The following is a 22,261-nucleotide window of genomic DNA, read 5'->3' on the forward strand; positions in this document are numbered from 1 at the left end:
TGACTATATGTTTTGAAAGACAGAACATCACACAATGTTGGTGGTCTGGGCACTTTGTGAAGATCTAGTATGTTTTTAATTGCACATACATTCGACACTGTAGTACACTGGGGCCTATATAATGGCTATGTATATACGTATGCTTTCTACAGGAATCTGCTTAAACCAAATATTGTCAATATTCACACCAACTTGGGCAACACATCTGGAGAAGTATTGCTAGGATAGTATTTTGAAAACTGAATAAAACCAATTTTTGAATCTTAGGTTAGATTTTCAACACTACCTTTCAAGCCAAAAGAGAGGCACGTAACGTTGGACCTTGGCTCTTCTGTTTCTCCTGCACCACTCTGGCCACTTCCCCCGTTATCAGGTGCCATTGATGTGCACAAGCCACAAGCTCCTGCTTGTGAAGTAAATGGGAGCGTGTTGGTGCTGCGCTGGGAACCAAACCAGCCACCGAGCTGGCCCAGCATGCAGACTCTGAGGTGCTGTAAACCTGTTGTTAGGCAACACTCATTCCCTGTTCTGTACAACAACATTCAGTATAGAAGATTTCTGGATGATGCACACGAGAAACCTGTAGAGAAAACTTCAGCTAAGATCATGGATGACAGCAAAGGTAGAATTTGGGGAGTGCACTTTAAAATGCATTATGGTTTTGTTTTAAACTCAATCCTAAATAAATTATTATTTCTTACTGATTTAATAGTTTATTAATGGCTCTGTATAGACTATGTCCATTGACAGCACGAGGCTGAAAAGGGCACAGAAGTACCAGAAAACGCTCAAATTTCAAACAAAGAGCAACCACACAAAAATGTTCAGGCAATGAAACATGAAGACTCCATCACAAAATACCTCTTCCTGACTGCCTTTATCACCATGCCTTAAAGCTCCTTAAAGACCTTGTTCCTAAAGAGTTCCTAAAGATCTTCTGCTAAAAGATTTCCTAGTAACTGAGTGGGAGCATGGCCCCTCTAACATCAAAAACTGACTTTACAGAGCAATGGAAAAATATATACGCTGAGCATTTGTGTAAAGGTTCCTACATAACCATGAGGAAAACAAAAAAAGTCACTATGCCACATAATATTCCCTTTCCTCTGTTCCACTCACTGCCAACACACAATGCAAAATTCATCCTCTGTAACTCATTCAAAGCACTAGCTGCAACTGCAAAGTGACCAAAGGCATTGGTATAGGAAAGTTCAAGGCCACCTAGTGTAAACATTTGTTTGAAGTCATATGATGTACACTGTTCCTTTAAAATAGCTTAGTACAGAGGCAGATTTGGATGTCTGCAATGATATGCCTGCTGTATAGAAAAAAGTAAAATAAAAGAGGATGTTTGTTCACTGACTCCCACAATTTCCATGACATGGTGCATTATGACTGATGCTTCTTGGTAGGGTGTGCAAGGCAGCCAAGAGTCATTTAAAAACATGTGTTGTTTGTCTCAAAAACAAATGTAAGGGAATACTAGAAAAAGCTGCCCTGTCTGAAATTAGGCTGAGCAGTTTAAATCCATTTTTCTTGAGGATATTCAGGAAGCTGGGACTGCCTGCAAAATAAAACTAATTTATTCCTACTATCAACTGCAAAGGAGTAGTTTATCTCCAGTACATCTTGTCTAGAAAATAAGTCTCTTTATCCTAACATTAGTCAGGTATCAATGTTCCTCTTAGAAGCTCTACATATAGTAAAAACAGAAAGCATGTGAGCTTTGGGTTCCTGAAATTATAATAAATGGAGGCAAATGACATGTCGAGGCTGCTGTCCCCAAAGGCAAAAGAAGACCCGCTTTCACAGTGCACCCACAGCAAAACACATCCCAGCTCAGAGTGTGAATGTTCTCCAGATCTCACACTTGGCACAATTCAGTCTATGCTCCCATACATGGGTAAAGGATTTGAGACGCAAAGATACATTTCAGTTTGTATCTTGGTTTCTATTAGCTCTGGAGCCATGTAACCAAGGGCATGACTAACAGAGGGTCAGATCCTGCATCCTATTGACTAAGTAGTGCTTTGGATTTCAATAAATACGATACCACTTCATGTGGGTCAGAGAGCAGCATGGGCACTCATGTCAAGGCACTAAGCAACTATTCAAGGGGCTAGATCCGAAGTGCACCAAAGGCAAGTGAAAAGCATGAACTGACTACAAAGAACCAGGCCTAAGCTCTGCCAGAGAGACAGAACAGAACCCCAAGTTTGTGAAAAACATTGTGAATTCTAAATACAGCTAAAGTAAAACAAATAACCCCACCTAAACTAGTTTTGCAGTTAAAACCCATACCTCGGTATTAGAAGGCACCCAGTTTAGGAAGTTCAGGCCTCTTCCCATGCTATCATGCACTAATTTCCTTTTTGAACAAAAGTATGGATGAGCATAAAATACAAAAATATACATTTTAAGCAGTAGCAAAATTTGAATAAAAATTAGAAATTGCTCAAGGAAAGTGACTGCCATATGCACACATGTGCACATATACACACAAAGGTTATAAAAAAAAGGGAATCAATAGCCTTAAAATTTCTAACTCTTGTTAGTTGGCACGACAGCTATTAACTTCATTTTAGTAACTAGAAATGTTACTGACTTGGCTTCCTTATCAAAAAGAAGTAAGCATTAGGTATCATGGGCAGTGTTCAAGAAGGATAAATAGGCTGCCAGACAGGGAAGACGTTCATACGCTCACTCAGGAGGGAAGGGATCCCACGCTCACACGTTTCCACATTCATAGAGACCTGAAATTCTCTCCATGTGCAAAGAGCAGGTTTGGGTGTAAAAGTGCCTGCTGTCCTTCACTGTCCCTCTCCTCCATTCCACTTCAGCAAAGCACTTAAAGCACACAAGGATGTGCTTAAGTTAAGCAAGCAGCCAATTGTTTTGCTGGACTGAATGCATGTCCAGCCCACATCTCCCAAAAGCCTCTCCCGCCAACCAACAACAGGAGTTGCACGCACAGATGGCATTCAGGGCCAACCAGCCGACATGGCACAGAGAGCAGTAAACAGCTCTTTAGGGTTATGCCGCTTAAATCGTTGACAAGACGACACTGCAAACACAAGACATAAATGATGCCCCAGAGTGACATTTCTAGAAGACTTCCGAAAACCAGAAAAGGGTCAAAGCAATCTTCATCCTGCTGGCCATAAATATGCCAGCTGGCACCAGCGTTCTCACATGGAAACAGAATTAGGTTTGTTTCTGAATAACCCTGGAAAAATGAAGTCTCAAACATAGACTCCATCTTTGATACATTTACAGTAAAAGCCTTCCAGAGTAAAATATATGAGAACATCCTGAGGCCTTATTTTCAAACATGATTAGCTTATGAATTGGCAAAAAAATCCACCTAGCTCCTCTGTAATGATAAAAAAAGACTGACAATTTTCTGGAGCGTTCAGCAGTTTGTGAACGCTCTTTCTGGCTCTTGGATCTGCTCTGAAGCCAGCTCCTTTTATTTTTCATATTTTTCCCCATGTGAGCATACTGCAAAATTCAATATTAATGTCAAGTGTCATGTCTGCAGAACAGAACAAAGGGAGCTCTGATACCAAGCTCCCAGCATTCTGCTTACCAACACCCCAACGGAGAGGCAGAGTGTGTTTCGGAAAAGCATGGTAAACTAACATATGTCCCTAAAAACCAAGCACAATCGAAAGCTGGGGTGAAAAGGGAATGGGAACATGTAGCTAGGTTTGTATTTTCTCAGACTCTTTCTCACTTAACTCTGTGCTTCTTCAGAAAATAACTTCAGTATGAAACTAAGACTTGGAAAGTTTTTCCAGCAGACACTTAAAGAAGTTTTCTGGCACAGCCAGAAATTTACCATATGGGCCAGCCCAGCTCTCCCTGAACGCAGCAGGAGTTTGGTCACTGTAATCACTAGACAGGCTGGTATCTGAACATAAAATTTTCTTTGGATAATTTACAGAAACCTTAAATGTGACACATAATCTGTTTCCTTTTACAGCACCCAACTGCACAGCAAGTTTACATGAAGGACAAATAGCACACAGAGCAAGGAGGCCAACGAAGAGTGTTGAAGCAAGGCTGGAGAACCATCTCGTTGGCAAAGACTGCAATCACTTTCACAGAAGTCACAAGGGGTTATACTTTGCATTACTTCTGAATTGTAGCTTCTCACTGCTCTTCTCCCTGTTCAGAAAGGTTAGTCAACATTAGTTAATGAACTTCTGAGAACTGGCCAACAAATTAGCTTCACAAAAAAAGCATTTTTAAAGGATGCACTAAACTGATGCAGACCTCATCATACACTGCAAAACGCTTCCCAGAGTGGGTGTTTAAGCCTAGGCATTAAACTTTGTCCTTTTCCCAAAACATCAAAACGTTCTCAATATATTCAGGCAAATGTTTGGTGAAAAGCACATTTTCATACCCTCAATCTCAACTGTTAGACCCAGTTCAAACATTTTAAAAGGAATTTTGCCCCTGCCTATGCAGTAACCCCTATGACAAAGGAACTGGGATGATTTACCTGGCAGGTTACTGGCTAAGACATTCAAGAGCTAGGTCTCTCACAATTGATGCTTTCTCTCTCACTATTATGTTTGGAAGCTTTAGCTTCCTGAATCTGGCACTGCCCACCTCACCTAGCTCCTGCTCCTGTATTTTGCTCCCCAGTTTCCTGAAGTGTTGCTACAGAGCTGAACAGACTAGCAGCCTGGAAGGCCATATTCATTTCAAAAACATCAATGCATGGTAATTGCTTACAGAACAAGCTTTTGCAAAGTTTCATTCCCATAGTGGGTTTCGTGGTTTGAGGGTTTTCATTCCAACTAGGGACACTGCAATTTCTTTTTTTTATTAGTAGTATTTTTTAACTGAAATTATATTCAGTTTCCTTTCAAGCCTCAAGATATTAAAAAAGTAAAAATAAAAATGTGTCATTACGAGGCATAACGCTTACCCAACAGTGACACCCAACTAGCTCTGAGCAAAGTCAGGTAAGAGAAGCAGCACAGTCATCTGAATATGCCGAGCAGCTGTGTATATTAACCCTGGTAGATCTCCTTGCTGGCACTGCTATACTGGCATCCAACCCAGCTCTTATACCAGTTGTATTATCAGCCACACAGACATAACTTTTTGATACATGCCAGAGCATGAGGAATCCTTAGATATCTCCTAGCTCTGAATATGACAGGAATCTGACTGTCACCATCACAAAAAATATACACCTGCAGCTTGGGTCACCAACTATGAGAGCGATGGAAAATAATAGATTAAAACAAAAGCATGTTCCTGTATTAGATAGGAAGGAGCTCTCTCAGAAGAACTCAGAATTGTGGCATATGTATATATGTTGACCAATAAGATGCCTATGCTACACAGTAATAGGAATGGCATCTTGTAAAATAATATTTGAAGCAATCTTTTTCTTAAAGTTAAAGCCTTCTATTGCAGTACTGATTACATCATAAAAATTTTAGTCCTTAAGGATGTTAATTCATATCTTTAAATTAATATTGATTTATTAACTGAGAATGTATAGACACTAAATGTATTTAAACAGAATAAAAGTATTTACACATGTGAATTTATATGTGACTTTTTTATACATTTATTCATTAGCCTATCTAACAGCATTCTTACAAAAGACTAGGTCCTGAGCTCTTCTCCTAGTCATTAAAGCATGTGGAAATTCATTTTGGCCACAGATTCTAAGTGTTATGTGTTTGCCTCAAATAAAAATTACTCTAATTTGTTAAGCCACTAGGACTTAAAACATGCTCTAGGTTAATGGACAGTTTCATTACATCCGCTAATTTCCTATTTTAGTTTAAACTTCTGCGATTGAACAAGCATTTCAGACTACAAAGAATAAATGAGATCTTCATCTAGCTAAAGTAGTACACATCATAGCATATTTGATTGTCTCTGTCTTGTGCTAAAACAAACCAACATGAAGAAAATTGCCTGTACAGCTTTTTTAATGCCTTATCTCAAACCAAGCCCAAATCCTTAATAATGTTTCAGCTGACTAGTGTAATGAAAACCTCTCTAGTATCTTCTCCAGCAGCTTGTAATCTTTCTTTGCTTTTCATTTTGCCCAAGATCTTTGTACATTGCTGCCTTTCTCTAAAACACTCTGTACAAAAAAATCCATCAAACCAAAAAACTTTGAAACTGTTTTTCCCAGGTACATCTTTTTTACATAACTATAGAATCAAAACACTGGCATTTTCTCCAGTGAAGGACTCTTAGTTTAAACAAGAAACAGATGAAAAAGCTACTTGAAAGATTATCATTAACTTGGTAAGTGAACCACAGTGAAGTTCCTGCTTCATTTTGGTAGTTTTGGGAACACAGTGGGCCGGATTGAAGCCAATTTATACCAGCTGACAATTAAGTTACGACAATTCACACCAGCTGAGGAACCAACTCATTAGGACAGTAAACATGTATATGGAAAAACACTACTATTTGTTAGAAAATTTGGCATGTCAATGTCCAAAAAGGCTGCAGTTCAATGAAAAAAAAGTAAATTTCAGTGCAATGTGGCTTTCTCTTCACTAAAATTCGTCCTGTTTCCATGAAAAGAAACTTTCTTTTAAACTTCTGAATCACCAAGATCCATTTGGAATGACTGACACTTACTAGGTTCATAGTAATCCACTATAGTCACTGAAGCATCTTGGATATTTGCCACTTTGAAGTCTCTCACAGCCGGAATATCCACACAAACCTGTGTTTCATTTAGCTAGAAAAACAAAAGAGAAACATCTGAGAATGCTGGGATGGTGGTTTCATGGAAGAGGTAAGGACTTGTAGCTCAGCGGCAGTCCCCTTCATTTCTAAGGACTTGGAATCAGGATGCATATAAAGATGCTTCTCTCATTCGTACGCATTTTGGCCAAGTTTCAGACTTCTTGAAACGTCTGCCTTCTTATACATGATTTTTAAGAGGCTTAATCTAGAAACCCCTTACAAATATAGCTGAGTTGTACCTACCCATCAGTCTCACTGAAAAGCAGTGGAGCTATAAATTCAATGTGAATAGCAGATGTTGACGCCCCCAAAGAATAAAATCATAATGTCTTTCCAATTTAAACCAAACAATGGCAGAGTCAAGATTAACATCACTACGAACACATTTCTTTGTTATTTTCAACTTACAGAGTCTAAGTATAGGTTGACTTTTCCATTGTCCTTTTCCATCTTCTTAACTGTCTTGTCTAATGGAATGAAATCTGGTGACACAGAGAAACCGCTGAGTAAGCCAACCTCCATGAGGACCATACCACTACTGGGAGCTGTACCAGAACCCAAGTACCTTTTCAAAACACAGAGACAAAGAAACTTTTAGTAGAAATACAGTAGCTGACGCTCCAAAGAAACTGTTTGATCATGAAATCCCACCTACGGAAGCAATAATGCTTAAGAATACTTAACAAACAAATGGAACAAAATGCCGACAAGAAAATTTCTAATGTTAAAGCGGTAATAATTGATTTCTCTATTATTCTGCCCGATAATTTCAACCACATATGCAAAAGCAGGTTTAGCACTGAGAAAACTGCAGTACATGAATCATATGAGAGACTACACTGACACCACTAGAAGCTTTCCATTGGCACCTATAAGTGCAGGTTTACATCACAAATATGCAGGGAATACTGCAATTAAACACGTTTCAAAAGAAGTAATTAAGAAACTGCTGTAGGAACTCTTGAACTGAAATATACATATTTCCTCTTATGGATGCATTGTTTTGCTTTTATTCATTTTTAGAGGGTGAGATAAACGTATACACCAAAAAAGTCTCCCAACTATTTTCATATTTTCTTCATAGAGACTGATGGTTCCATTAACAAAGTCATCATCAGATTATTTCTCAAAGCTCCAGTTTTAAAATGCATAGCCATGTTATTAATCCGATTTTGGAAAAAGAAGATTTAATAAGCTGAGTTCCCTCTTTTTTCCTAAATAATGCTTATTATTTTATCTTCTTCCAATATGAGAATCAGATGCTGGACTAAAAAGCTTTGCTCTGTTGAGCAAGCCTTACATACTATGGTGCACAACAGAACTATCAAAATATATTTATGGTGTTCTGTGCTACAAGTGATACTTAAATTACCTGCAAAAGATTGTATTGCTTTAAATAAAGTAGGTGGCAGAAGAGGTTTCCCCCGCGTTGGCATGGAGGGTAAATGATTATTGTTATAGTAGAATAGAAATGCCTCCAATCCTCATTTTGGAGGCCTGACAGTAGTTGAAAGTAATTGGATAAAACTATTTCTTTGTAGACCTGGATGGTTTAAGAAAAGGGAAGACTTACTTTCAAAGCAATGCTGTTAAGCCCGGCAGGATGGCTGATTGAACGCAGATATGACTTTGAAAGAAATACAGCACAACTGCTGACTTCAGTTGGCTCACAAAATTAGAAACAAATGAAACCATCTGTTGGATGATGTGCTGTGCCAAAGTAGCTGCTGTTGAAAACAAATAACTGAATTGGAACTGGATGTAATTATTTCTGCATAATTACCAATAAGAGGGGAGGAAAATACCCAAGCTGTCTAGCCAGCCTGGGATGCTACCAAAATACCAACAGGTAACCAAACCAGCTTGGTATTGTCAAGAAGTGAATAAAATATATGCCTAGAAGTTATGAGGATCTGTCTCTCTAATGAAGAAGAGAGACAGCCTTGGGGGTAGGTCCTGGAATCATCTCTTCAACTTCATGATCTCTTAAAACAGAAAAAAAATCACCATGCAAGAAGAATGACCAGTAAGAGAAAGAAAGAAGACTTAAAACTTGTACCTGAAGAGAACTGAGAACCTTTTGAGTTCAATTTTATGTTTCAGCTCTTCAGAAATGAGATCTGTGTGAGACCCTCTCCTAGATGATGCAAAGAGGAGAAAACAACACCAAGCTAGTGTGGGCAGAAAGCATAAACAAGAGAGTGAGTAGAACCATCAGCGATCAGTTTCCCATGCCTGGAAATGGTATGCGGGCAACAAGACCAACCAGAGAAGAAACTGGCAGCCCTGGGTATTTGCCTCCCAGACAGTGAGTTAGCTCCTCTAACCAAGAATCAGTTCAAGCTCAATGAGACATTATCTGCTCCAGTGTCATAAATGATACCCAGTTGAAATGACCATGACCAATCACTATCAAGCTGGTTAAAAGAAGGTGGAATACTCTGCAGATTAGAGAAAGAAAAAAATTGCAAAGCTGCAGCCTCCATTACCTGACTATGCATACCCACAGCTAGCTAAACTGGTTGAGATTTCAGCAGTCTTTCTGTATTTGCCTCATTTGGTTTCTCTACCAGAAAGCCACATCATGCTGTAAAGATTATAAGTAGACCAACTTTAAACTAATTCAGGAATTTACTATAGATAATGTATATATTATATACAATATATAGGTGTCCTGGTTTCAGCTGGGATAGAGTTAATTTTCTTCTTAGTAGCTGGTATAGTGCTGTGTTTTGGATTTAGGATGAGAATAATGTTGATAAGACACTGATGTTTTGGTTCTTGCTGAGTAGAGTTTACACTAGTCAAGGACTTTTTAGCTTCTTGTGCTCTGCCAGGTGCATAAGAAGCTGGGAGGGAGCATAGCTAGGACAGCTGACCCAGACTGGCCCAAGGGCTATTCCATACCATATGACGTCATGCTCAGTATATAAGCTGGGGGAAGAAGAAGGAAGGGGGGGACGTTCGGAGTGATGGCGTTTGTCTTCCCAAGTAACCGTTACGCGTGATGGAGCCCTGCTTTCCTGGGGATGGCTGAACACCTGCCTGCCGCTGGGAAGTAGTGAATGAATTCCTTGCTTTGCTTTGCTTGTGCGCGCGGCTTTTGCTTTACCTATTAAACTGTCTTTATCTCAACCCATGGGTTTTCTCACTTTTACTCTTCCGATTCTCTCCCCCATCCCACCGGGGGGGAGTGAGTGAGCGGCTGTGTGGTGCTTAGTTGCTGGCTGGGGTTAAACCACGACAATAGGGAAAAAAGAAGAGGATCACTAGTCTATCAAGCCAAGCAACCAGAGACGAAGTCTCAGCCTAAAGAATAGAAACACACACTTACTAGAACTTATACCAGTCCACTTTCCATGATAAGAGTTAATGGATCTTAATGTTCCAAATATTCTCCTGGGGCAGTTTTATAATGCCACTAGATTTTCCCCTATCCTTTGAACACTTTGCAATTAAAACATCATCACCCTAGAGCCTTCCCAGAGAGATGGAGACCTTACTGAGCCAAAGGTCTTAGCTAGAAAATCAGAATGCTTAGCCAAGACTTATCCCAGACCCATCATGTAAGCCCTTTACATGTCAGGAGTTTATGCTAGACTTTAGAAAGCTGTTGACACTTCATAGAAAACTTTAAAAGAGAAAAAGCCCATTCTATTTCAAGAGCTCTCGTGTATCCTAGTGTCCCTGCCCACCATCTGTATCACTGAACTGGTTACCAGAAACACATAAAAACAGGGCTCTGGCTTTGTGCCTGCTGGCTATTTCCAAAATTAAATCAATCCTCTCTGTACTGAATTCATATTCACTATAGCTGATTATTTGTATGATGGTGTCACCTAGAGGCTCCATCTCCAGTCACAGTCCCTTGTGATAGGCAGAGCATAAAAACAGTTCTAGGCATATGGTGTTTAAAGTTTAAATAAATAACAAAAAGAGGATGTGGAGGAAAGGAATACAAGAGTAATCATGGCAGATCACGTGGTACTTTGCAAATCTTGCATTTACAAGGAACCCATTACAATGTCTCAAGAAGAAAACAATGTTTCTAGAGGAAGTGTTCACAAACAAATGAAATCCTAACATACAAAGAATGTAGTCATCTCAACACCCTTGTAGATAATAAAAGATAGAAGATAAAAAAACATAAATAGAGAGGGAGAGATATGATGTCCTATAAGGTTTTCTGTGAAATATGCAGTGCTCTGCAACTACAATAAGAAGTACGTATTGAAGAAACTGCCAGAGAACAAACATCTTCATATATTTCTTTTAAAAACATGTATAAACACTTTCACAGCAAGTAAAAATGAGGCAGCAAAGCAGTCAAAGAAACAGCTTGGTTTAATGACTGGCTGACCTAGGAATATGCAATATGACTGTTCAATGTCACTTGTTCTCATCTGATCCAAATTCTGTCCAGGTAACATCTGGTGGCTGTTCTGTGGTCTCTGAGATGATGCTTCCGCAGTCTCAGCGCAGTTCTTAGTAGGTGTTTACTGAACAAGAAACATCATCCCAGATGCACCCTCCCCCGTCCTTATTCAGCACATAGAATTAGACCAGCCGGAAAACTCATCACCTCTTTCAACTCTAGAATGATGCTTATATTGTATTATATTATATTATATTACCAAATTAATAACTGTAAGAAATATTGGTAAATGAAAGACCACAAAGATACTTGCACAATAAGACAAAACGCCAGTTGAATTTATCATTATGTAAACACGGATTTTGACTCCTGCCAAAATTGTTCCGAGCAAAGTTTATTAATAGAAATGACCAAAGAATGATTACTTCTATTTCATGGTGTTTTCAGCACTTCAGAGCTTCCTTCTCTTTTTATAAAAAAAAAAAAAAAAAAAAAAAAAAGTATCTACTTCTAGATCAGAAGCAAAGCATTCTGTTTGTGAAAGGTAAGAGTAATGGGCAGTTGTCACAGTCTGTTAGTAGAAGTTAGAATGTGGAAGACATTGGTTCAATTTTCAAGTCTGTCCACAGTTCTCCAGATAGCTAAGAAGCAGTTGCACCAAAGAAGCCTTTGAGCTTTTTCTTGTATTTCACACAAACTTTTCCATATACCTCTAACATTTAGGGCACCACTATCTTTACATACTAGTAAAAAAATATGACCTGGCCAGCAACAATCTTGCACAAAAGATCTATCACTCTATTTATTGACTTATGAATCGCTTCTTAGTTTAACTACTGCCGTTTTTACAAAGCAATTCTTTTATTCTCTTTAGTTATATGTTTATATCCTATACATTAGTAAATCCATACACACAAACGGATAATTTAGCTCATTTTAAATAATTTAAAAGCTGTATAGACAAAGAGGTGTATGAGATGCTCCAACTGAATTACCTACCTTGTGCACACATTCAAGGTCAAATGGTTTTTATCATCTTTGTCATCCTTTACATCAACATTCAAGTCAAAGGCTTCTTGTTTTTGGACAGATTTGAGTCTCTGATCAGGGTGTTTTGTGTTGTAAATAACATTGAGCTGTGGATTGCAAGTAGAGACATTAGATGACATACGTAAAGCAAATCTGTGTGGTTAAAATCCTACGTTTGTAACAGTATAATGCCTAAGGAGTGCTCACATAAAAAAGGATACGTCGCCTTGCATCTGACAGTTGCACACACGAGATTCACAGGAATTCTCTGAAAGAAATATCCTTTCTGAACACTTTGTAATGCAGCGGAACCAATGCAATTAGCAGGACAGAACTGAGGCAAACACAAGGGAGCTCTAGGATAACCAGCAATTTTCTCCCTAGTTGCTGTCTGCTGGTTTATAGTGTGTGCAGCTACTTCCTGACAGCATGAAATGGGATGAATAAAGGCGAACTTCAGAGACTGATACCCACTGGGTTAAAAGAGACAGGCTGTATATGAAAGCAGAGCAAGAGCAAATACATAGCATATGTACAGAATTCGTTTTCAGTCTTCATGTCACAGCATACATACACTCAAAACAGATGAGGAATAGCATGTTACTCCAAGCTCAGAACAACAGTTTTCTTTCAGTTAAGTAAGCGGTTTCATCATCTGGTTCATCTGTGCAAAGACAAAGCTACAGTCGTCAGTCTGCCTCAAGGACAGAGCTCTTGCCCTTTCCGCTCAACAACTGCCAAGCTCTGCTAAGTGAGCCAAGTAAGGAAGTATGACGGGATGTCCAATAGAGGACAGTAACATTAACACAAAATAAGCTCATCTGTTAGGCAGTGTCTGAAGAGTTTCCAATTCTTCTAGTGCAGACGTGTATAAGATGCTTGAAACAGTGGTAGAAGAGTGGTAAAACCAGAAGTCCCTACAAGAGGTCTGAATAATTAGGAGATAGCCTGATTATCTCAATATCAAAATAAAATTACCAATGCCAACAGCCAAAGCAGAAATGCTGGAGCTGGAATTGTACAATCAGTACTCTCACATTACCATCCATGACAGAAAATTATGCAGTAAAAAACCAGGGTGTTCTGCCTACAGAATTGAACCTGATGAGGTAAAGAAACAGCTTAATCATTACCTGCAGTTTTTCTTTAAAACTGCCTTGGTACCAGACTGGAGGATGACAAATGTGACAGCAATTTTTAAAAGAGTGGTGGGGGTCTAGAGAACTGTGGATATCAAGTAAGCTCAGTATTTGTACCTGAAAAGATGGTCGAAACTATAATAAAGAGTCAAATTAATGGACAAATAAGTAAATATGACATGTTGGGTAATAGGTTGTTGCTATAAACCCACCAGCTACCTGAATCAAATGAAAAAACATGGACAACGGAGCTCTGTCTAGTATAAGCTACCTGGATGTTACATTGGCATGTAATTGGTTAGGAAGATTACTAGCCAAAGGTACCAGAAGAAAAGAAGCTGACATGGGATAAAGGGCTATTAAAAGACAGGAATAGAGGGTAGGAATGAACGTTCATACATGAAAGGAGTGGAATCCTAAAGGAATCTGTGCCGGGTGACCACTGTTAAACACATTCATACATAATGTAGAAAACAGGGTGAATCCTGATGTGATAAAGTTTGCTGATTATACTAATTTATTTGAGGTTGCAAAGACTAGGATTACTGCAAAGAGTTGCAGAATGAAAGAATTTTTATGTACATAGCAATGGGATTTGGACTGATTACTACCAGATCTGTTTACCATTTAAGAAATGGTAAAATAGATGAAAATTCAGCCATCAACAGGTAAGTTGGAAGAAGGACACAGTAAAGGTCTACAGAATACTGACCTGCATGGGAAAGATGAACAGGAAATTTTTTAATGCAATGCAAGATTAAATTGTGGAATTCCTTCCCACAAGATGCTGCAGATATAATAAACTATACAAGTGTTCAAGGGCAAAATAGACAACTTCGTGGAATCAAAATTATCTAAGCCCACAGAAACTACATCCAGCTGAAGGTTGGGCAGGAGTGTTGATCTGCTGGAGGGTAGGAAGGCCCTGCAGAGGGACCTGGACAGGCTGGATCAATGGGCTGAGGTCAACTGTATGAGGTTCAACAAGGCTCAGTGCCGGGTCCTGCACTTGGGTCACAACAACCCCAGGCAATGTTACAGGCTTGGGGAAGAGTGGCTGGAGAGCTGCCTGGCAGAAAAAGACCTGAGGGTGCTGGTCAATAGCAGGTTGAACATGAGCCAGCAATGTGCCCAGGTGGCCAAGAAAGCCAATAGCATCGTGGCTTGTATCAGAAATAGTGTGGCCAGCAGAACCAGGGAAGTAATCGTCCCTGTGTACTTGGCACTGGTGAAGCCGCACCTCGAATACTGTGTTCAGTTTTGGGCCCCTCCCTACAAGAAGGACATCGAGGTGCTGGAGCGTGTCCAAAGAAGGGCAACGAAGCTGGTGAAGGGTCTAGAGCACAAGTCTTATGAGGAGCGGCTGAGGGAGCTGGGGTTGTTTAGCCTGGAGAAAAGGAGGCTGAGGGGAGACCTTATTGCTCTCTACAACTACCTGAAAGGAGGTTGTAGCGAGGTGGGGGTCAGACTGTTCTGCCAAGTAACGAGCAATAGGACAGGAGGAAATGGCCTCAAATTGCACCAGGGGAGGTTTAGATTGGATATTAGGAAAAATTTCTTCACTGAAAGAGTAGTCAGGCACTGGAACAGGCTGCCCAGGGAAGTGGTTGAGTCTCCATCCCTGGAAGTATCTAAAAGACAGGTAGATGTGGTGCTTAGGGACATGGTTAACGGTTGGACTTGATGATCTTAAAGGTCTTTTCCAACCTAAACGATTCTATGATTCTACGATTCTATGAATAATACACAGTAAGACATGGAAGACAGTCAGGTAATATATTACATGTATTTATCTTCTTATACTCCCTCCTGAGCATCCACCTCTGGCTGTTGTGGAAAACAGAACACTGGGCTAGACTGAGTTTTGCTCTGACCCAACACAGTCACTCTTAGGCCTTCTCTCCAAATACAAGAACTAGGGGAGCAGATTCAAGAGGAGAAAGAGGTAGTGCTTCTACATGCAATACACCATTAGCTGCAGAACTACTTGCCACAAGAAGCTGTGGTTATTAAAAGCTTAGAAATATTTAAAAAGTTACATATTTATGGAAGAAAAAAAAATCTGTCAGGGAAATATCTACCAAGCCAGAGAGAGCACACAGAGATGACCTGTGGATTGGGAAGGCCCTGTGTTGCAAACTGGTAAAGGGCAAAAGGGTACACCAATGAGATATCATTTCATGTTTGCCCTGTCCTACTAACCTCCATTGGTCATTCTCTTTCTACTGGCCACTATGGGATACAGGATAATGAACTATATCAGTTGTCCCAGCACATCTGCTCTAGCATACTCGTGTACTTATACCCAATAAAAGACACCAAAAATGAAATTTAACTTTGACAAAACATTCTAAGGTGCTTCAGACTGATTAACACCCGTTGCGATGTTGATGGTAACTGCAGCATCCCTTTGCTGTGGCACAAACAGGACACCACCTCTAACAGAGGACAAGAGAATCGGTTGCTGACTAAGCACTTCAGTGTGATGAATCAGAAAGCTCAACTTTCAAAACCCTAGAATGACAAAATCAAGTACAAGAAACTAAGAAAATATTTACTATCAAAGAATAGTTGACATTGGCAAAATAGTGATTCTCACCAACAACAGAACAGTAAGTTTGCATACAGTTTTCACATACAAACTAATAATCATTATCTGTTCCTTTAGCCATCAAGATAAAACACATGGCAAAGCAGGGGGGGATCTTCTTCTTTGATTTTGGTAGAAAAATAATTAGAAAGTGGGTCAAATAACTCCCCTTGCAAGACCCTAACATGTACTTTGCTTGGCTAAGGAAAAGGGAATGAAGAATGCTTCTGGAAAATCATAGTCCCTTTACAACAGTTTCTGGCAGCAAATGGAAAACTATCAATCAGTCCAAATTTAAAGGTATGATGGGGGTTGTCCAAGTTATAGGTTACCAAGTCAGTTATAGGCTAGCAACACTGTGCAAACAGAGGAGTCTTTAATTCCTGATTTTTGCTTTTGCTCCTATGTCTCTAACTCCTTGATATGAAAGTTATGCTCTTTCTTCCAATCTACACAAACAATTGCCCTGCATTGCTGAATTTAGCATGCTGTACGAGTACAGAGCCAATTCTGTACAGGCGCTCAGGACAACTGTGGTGCAACACTGAAGATTTATCCTGTACAACTGCTCTGCAGGAGAAGGCAGTACCAAGGACGAAGCCAATCTAGAAAACCTGCCAGTTAAAGGCACGCAGAAAGTTTGGTAAAGACAAGCTGGCGGTGCCTCAACAATCTGTCATCACAGAAACAAAGCTGTTTTAACTTTTGCCAGAAAAAGCTAATGAATAGGAATTTACTGCCAATGCAGGATGTCTGAAACCACATACTGAACAGGTCAATCAGCTAGTATTTTTATGGAATAAGTTATCACTGTTATGGTCTGACTTTCCTGATTTCTCATGACAATGAAGGAAAAATCTTTTTCACAACACAGAGTTTAATTAAAGCCTCCTTCTTTATACACTCTTACTTTGGGGACAGAAGGCTATTATACAGAAACTAGCATTAAATCAACAAAATGAGCAACTGCATTTCTTCTTAACCCTTTTAAGAAGCAGCTGCCAAAGCTAAAGGCAGAACTGGTCCAGTCTTGTCATACTCCAACCAGTTCTGGTGAGAGGCCCAATAAGAGAAAATTAAAAGCTAATCTTCTGCATGAGAGAGATGCTTGTAACAGTATCTGACCCAATTAAGTGAACCACATTTCAAAAAAACATGACTCATTTGCAATGCCCTAATCAATGTCTCTTTTCCTATCCTTTTTGTTCTTCAACTAGCAGCACAAATGTGCTTGATCGAGGGTACGAATTCAGTGAAATCATCTCCAATATTTTTATGTCCCTTTTTGACTACTTAGTATCTACTCAAACTGTAACAGAGAAATATGTGTGCATTTCACAGTGTACCTTGTGTACCTTTTCAGTACCATCACACTGAACAACATTCGGTCCTTTGCCTAAGTCTAGTAAAAATACGCTGAGTGGAATAAACAGTCAGTGAGTTTCAGTAACAACAGGTGATTCTCAGGTTTTTCCTCACTCCCTCTCTATACATGACCAGGAGATGAAGGAGATCTTGTTCACCTATCAGCTTTGCCCGTACCCATCCTCCTTGAGCTTGCCCACCCTCCCCTCATCGCTAGTCCTGGATTTCAGTGGCATTCTCCTTCCTTCCAGAAGGCATGGGCCACGCCAAATTTTTAAGGCATTTGCCAAGCCCAGTTCACAGTGGTTCCAGACAACAGAGAGATGTTTCTTCCAAGACTTTCAGCAGGCCACCTAGGGAAGATCGCTTCCTCGACTCCTTTCTCTAGAGAGTGCCTTTCATATACCCTAACCCTACAACCATCCTCTCTTTCCTCTTGAAGAGTCAGTGTCTTAAGTCATCCATAGTATGTGCCCACATAATGAAGAGATGAGCTACGAGACTTTGTTGACAGCAGGACCAGAAATCTACAAGTAAATGTCTGCTTTTGCAATTATACTATCCAAAATAAATACATTTTATGAGATCCTGCAGGGTCAAGAGTGAATGCACTGCCAACTCGCACACACAGACAGTGAGATTTCACAAAAAAATAAGTTGTTTTTTTTTCTAAAAATCCATTCTGTTGGGAAAGCAGCCTTTTCCATTAATGGACTGAATCTTGTTTTGTGATATTTAAATGAATTACTGTTTTGACACGATACATTTGGCCAGAAAGTCAAGTCCCAGAACAGTGAATCTCACCACTGTACTTTGGCGGGCCTAAGACAATGAAACCCAGCCGAAGAAATGTGATCGCAATGTCATATGCTATCTGATTTATTAAATGCGACCCAGATCTAGCTTGTGTCTGGGAAAAAGAGAAATCTCATTCAAATGGCACTAGTGCTCTTTCTTTTAGAATACCAGACCGGCCAAAAGAAGCAGAAGGAAAGAACTGATCGCAGCAAAGAAATAGTTTTGGAGAAGCTACTCCAGTGTGTTAAGTACAATATTTTGAATCAAGTCACAGCATCTCTGATTCAAAGCTGCAGAAAAAAAGGCAACAGCACAGTGACCTAAATGAAGACAATAACCTGGTGTTCGTTCCTGAACACCAGCTATTTGGGAGCACATTTGCATGTTCATACAACAAACCAGGAACTTAATCCATGGTGCTATATACTTCCAAGGAGTCCTCTAACCACGGAGTCAACTACTGGCTATTCTGGGTGGAAGACTTCTGCTCAGTCTTGACCAGACATGCTGGTTTGGATGTGAAATTTTCCTGCTGGCAAAAACATAATTGGAACCAATGCGCTTCCACAAAAGGCATTCATTTCAACAAATCAGTGCCTTCCAGCAAGAAACAATTTGCTGAAATGTTTTTGATCAGCTCGCCTGACAAGTTAGTTGACTTAATATCAGGGAGTATTTCTCAACAACGATTAAGGTTAAGTAGTCTTAACTGTTCTGGAGCCCCACTTTGTTACATTCCACATACACACACACACTGAAACCACAGATGTGTGAACGCAGTCTTGCTGAGATGTTCATTCCTATCTTGGCCTGCAGGTCTGAATCTAAATTATCCTCTGAAACTTTTGAACTCTGCTGTAAACTTCATTTGCACTTCTGGGAATTAATAAACACAGGTCATGATTTATGGCACTGGGCGTTTTGCAGACTGGTGCTGCATGAATGAGGTGTATCTCTAGCTGCTGTTCACTGCTGATAGGTAGCCTTGAAGGTTTCTTTGTAAAGGTCTTTTATCCAAAAGCATATTTACCAACCATCACCATGCTTTTTTGCTTGCCAGATGCATAAGAACACTGAAGCGAAGGTCAGGTTGGAAGGAACTTGAGATGGAATGTGACCTGGCATAAAACTTTAAGACCATTAAAGGCAGTCTAAGTTCAGTTTTTCTAAGTACGACTAGAAGGAGTCTAGTAGGAACTCACTCTGGTTTTGCGATATACTCAGCAATTATGAGTTTATCTATATACTTCCCATAAAATGAGTCTTTCATGCTCAGAGACTAATATTTCTGTATTATCCGTAGCTTTTCAAAGGTCTTCCTTATCACCTGTGTGGTTCTAAGCCACTACCATGGACAGGACAGCAGGGAAGAGAGACCCATTAGTGGCCACATCAAATCAGATCCAATACTGTCTTCTTCTCATATGATATTTCTTATAGAGTTAGGGAAAATCTTGGAGGCGGAATTTCTTCAGAACATTATCTCTGTTATGGTGGAAGAGCAAGCAGCTGAAAAGCATAAAAAGGCTATTTACGGTTTGCTAGTTCTAAATACAGTATGTGCTGATCCCAGCTTAATTTGTTTAAATATCAGTAAATACGTTTGAATTTATACTACCAAAACACAGTCTTCTGCAGGACAGGCAGAGAGAGGGTCACTATACCTCCTTCCACTCTTTGCCATGCCCCCACTTTTGGCTGATGCTAAGCATCTATCACTGTTGGTAGTTTGCAGGCTCCTTTGACTCCATCTTTCATGCTATTTCAGAACAGTGTAAAAATTGCTGGAGAACCTGGCCGTAATACTCTTATTTTTAGCTTTTGCACTATTGTTGTATTCTACTTCAATAAAAGGAAAATAATAACTAGCAGTGTAATCTTGTTCTGTACTGATCTGTGCCTTACCACAGTTTATCACAGGTTCCCGATGAGGCATTTCTGCCTGGTCCACATGCCTTTTTTACTCTGACCTTTGTGCCTGCCAATGTACCACTGCAGTTCTTTGTCTTGCAAACAGACACTGCATTTCTGCAGGAGGACAGAGCTGCTTTGATATGTCTCTGGCCCACAGAAGTGCCTCAAAACTGTCAATCATCCAGCAGTACTTAAAAGGCCAGGCTATAGGACATAAATGATCACAAGAATATGTCCATTCACACAATATTTGGTTCACAGCATTCTTCAGTTAGTAAAATGCTTTGGTATTGACTTAAGACATTTCAGAAGATTTCTCTTATTAGCATGTGTTATAAAGTTTCCAAAATACACCTTCCTTATAGAGAGCATATCTTAGCAAGAATAACTGCATTGTGTACCTGAAAGACAGCAAATCCTGTTCCCTCCGCTGTCACTGTAATTGTCATTGGTTGTGCAGGGGCAATCTGAAAGAAAGATGAGTAAACAGTATTTTCAAAGTACTTTCAGTCAGCAGACTTTACAGAAGTATTCCTCACTTTCTACAGTACCTCCTTAGTCTGAAGCAGAAAACGATTTCGACTATCAATTGAAAATGTTTCTGGCGTTTTCAAAGAAGGTGCTATCACTGTTACATCCATTTCTGTTTTGCTTGCAGTAGTGACAGTTGCAAATAGACTCAAGGCTTGCAAAGCCACCACCGTGTCCTGTTGAGAGAAACAAATCTTTCTGCATTAAACAGAAGAAGCCTGCACAGTGAACTATCTGTGTATAGGCCATGTCCTATTTCTTGATTGTGCTGGAGTCTTCATGCAGCCGCCTTCACATCTCTGTTGGGATTCCACTGGCATGAAGGATCCCAGCACAGAAGAGGAATGCCAACACAGGACAACAAGTTAGCTACTGTGACACGCTACAGAGAATGAGGTGGGAGCCAGCTAAGAAAGTTTTCCTCTTGTGCAAGGTATGTGGAAGACCTGACATGCCGGTAGACACAGCAGTCAGAATCACACACCATGCCGAAAGGGAAGAGAAAGCCAATGAGGAAAGTAATGATACTGCTGCTTTCTAGATTTATTGAGTGCCTATGCATTAAATATCCAGTACTGCACAGGAGTTATTCAGGGTACCTTGATCACCAAAGCAAAAGCTATAGGTCTGAAAAACTATTAACATTTGTTTAAAAAAAGCCTGAAATGAGTTTCTGTCAGACCCCGGCAACAATTTCAAAGGGGCTCAGCCCAGTTTTTATACTCTATATTTGTTCAAAAGGTTTTGTGCAATTGTTTAACCACTGCAGAATATGCTTATAAACATATTATCATATATACATCTAAAATTCTCTATTGTTTGTGTACAATTGCAGGCTTAGCTCTCCAGGTTTTGAACAGAAGAGGCAGTCTTTGAACATTTGGTCCAGCACATTTAGTGAATGAGAATTTTGACATCCGCTATTTCCTGGAAAAAAATATAGTGATCAATTATATGTCTCTAATGCTTCTCAGGGATTTTTACAGTTTGTGTAGTTAATTTTGCACCTATTTTTAACCAGCGACAGTGAAGGAATTGGCCTTGCAGGCTCAGCATACAGAGATGTTTTATTCATTCTTAGGTCACGTCTAGTAACAAAATTCTAACAAAACAGAAGCTCATTAAGTACAACATGGTGACTGTGCCGTACCTTAAGGTACCAGCACATGCTGCCTATTCACTTTAAATGATTAGAAACCACTCTCCTTCCTGTGCCATGTCCTTGTCTGAGATGACCTGCTTCACTGATTAAAATCCAGAAAGATCAGTTGATTAGCAACAGTGCCAAAGTTGCTGGTACACTGAACCACTACAGCTGGGATCCCAATTCCAGTGCTTAATGTGGTGTAACAGAATAGATGCAACTAATGGGCTACAGGGAGATTTAATAGTCTGGCATAAGTGTCAGACTTTTTCAGTAGGAGGCCAATATTTACCCTGAAAGAATGTCTTTGATTACTCCTTTGCAGAAGACAGTGACAAAGCATCTGAATGACTCTGCCCTTACCCAGTCAGTTTCCGATGAAGATCTATGGCTTGGAAGCCTAAACTTACAAAACTTCTTTCACATTGAAGTGAATGAAACTACAGCGACCTATCAGTCACGTCTATATATCTGATCTACCTTATAGACCTAAGGAGCTATAAGATCCTGTTGGAGAATCTGATTTTAAACATCTGAAAGCAGAAATATGCCTGCCCTTACCTAAGTTGGGGAAACCAAGGAATACCTTGAAGCGCTTTTTCCAAGTCCTTACAAATACATTTCTTACATTT

General features: G+C 39.8%; 1 protein-coding gene across 1 annotated transcript in view; it reads right to left on the bottom strand.

Moving 5' to 3' along the window:
- Positions 1-3,979: 3,979 nt before the first annotated feature.
- CD109 (CD109 molecule) overlaps positions 3,980-22,261 on the bottom strand; it is a gene marked incomplete at both ends in the record, with an annotated part of 78,130 nt that continues 59,848 nt past the window's right edge. Inside the window, 6 exons of the mRNA XM_082305975.1 lie at positions 3,980-4,170; positions 6,634-6,736; positions 7,153-7,309; positions 12,119-12,255; positions 20,356-20,421; positions 20,506-20,661. Of these exons, the coding sequence (XP_082162101.1) occupies positions 3,980-4,170; positions 6,634-6,736; positions 7,153-7,309; positions 12,119-12,255; positions 20,356-20,421; positions 20,506-20,661 (810 nt within the window). The remainder of the gene's footprint in view (positions 4,171-6,633; positions 6,737-7,152; positions 7,310-12,118; positions 12,256-20,355; positions 20,422-20,505; positions 20,662-22,261) is intronic.

The sequence above is a fragment of the Platalea leucorodia genome, assembly GCF_965183815.1.
Source record: "Platalea leucorodia genome assembly, chromosome: 3".
Lineage (NCBI taxonomy): Eukaryota > Metazoa > Chordata > Aves > Pelecaniformes > Threskiornithidae > Platalea > Platalea leucorodia.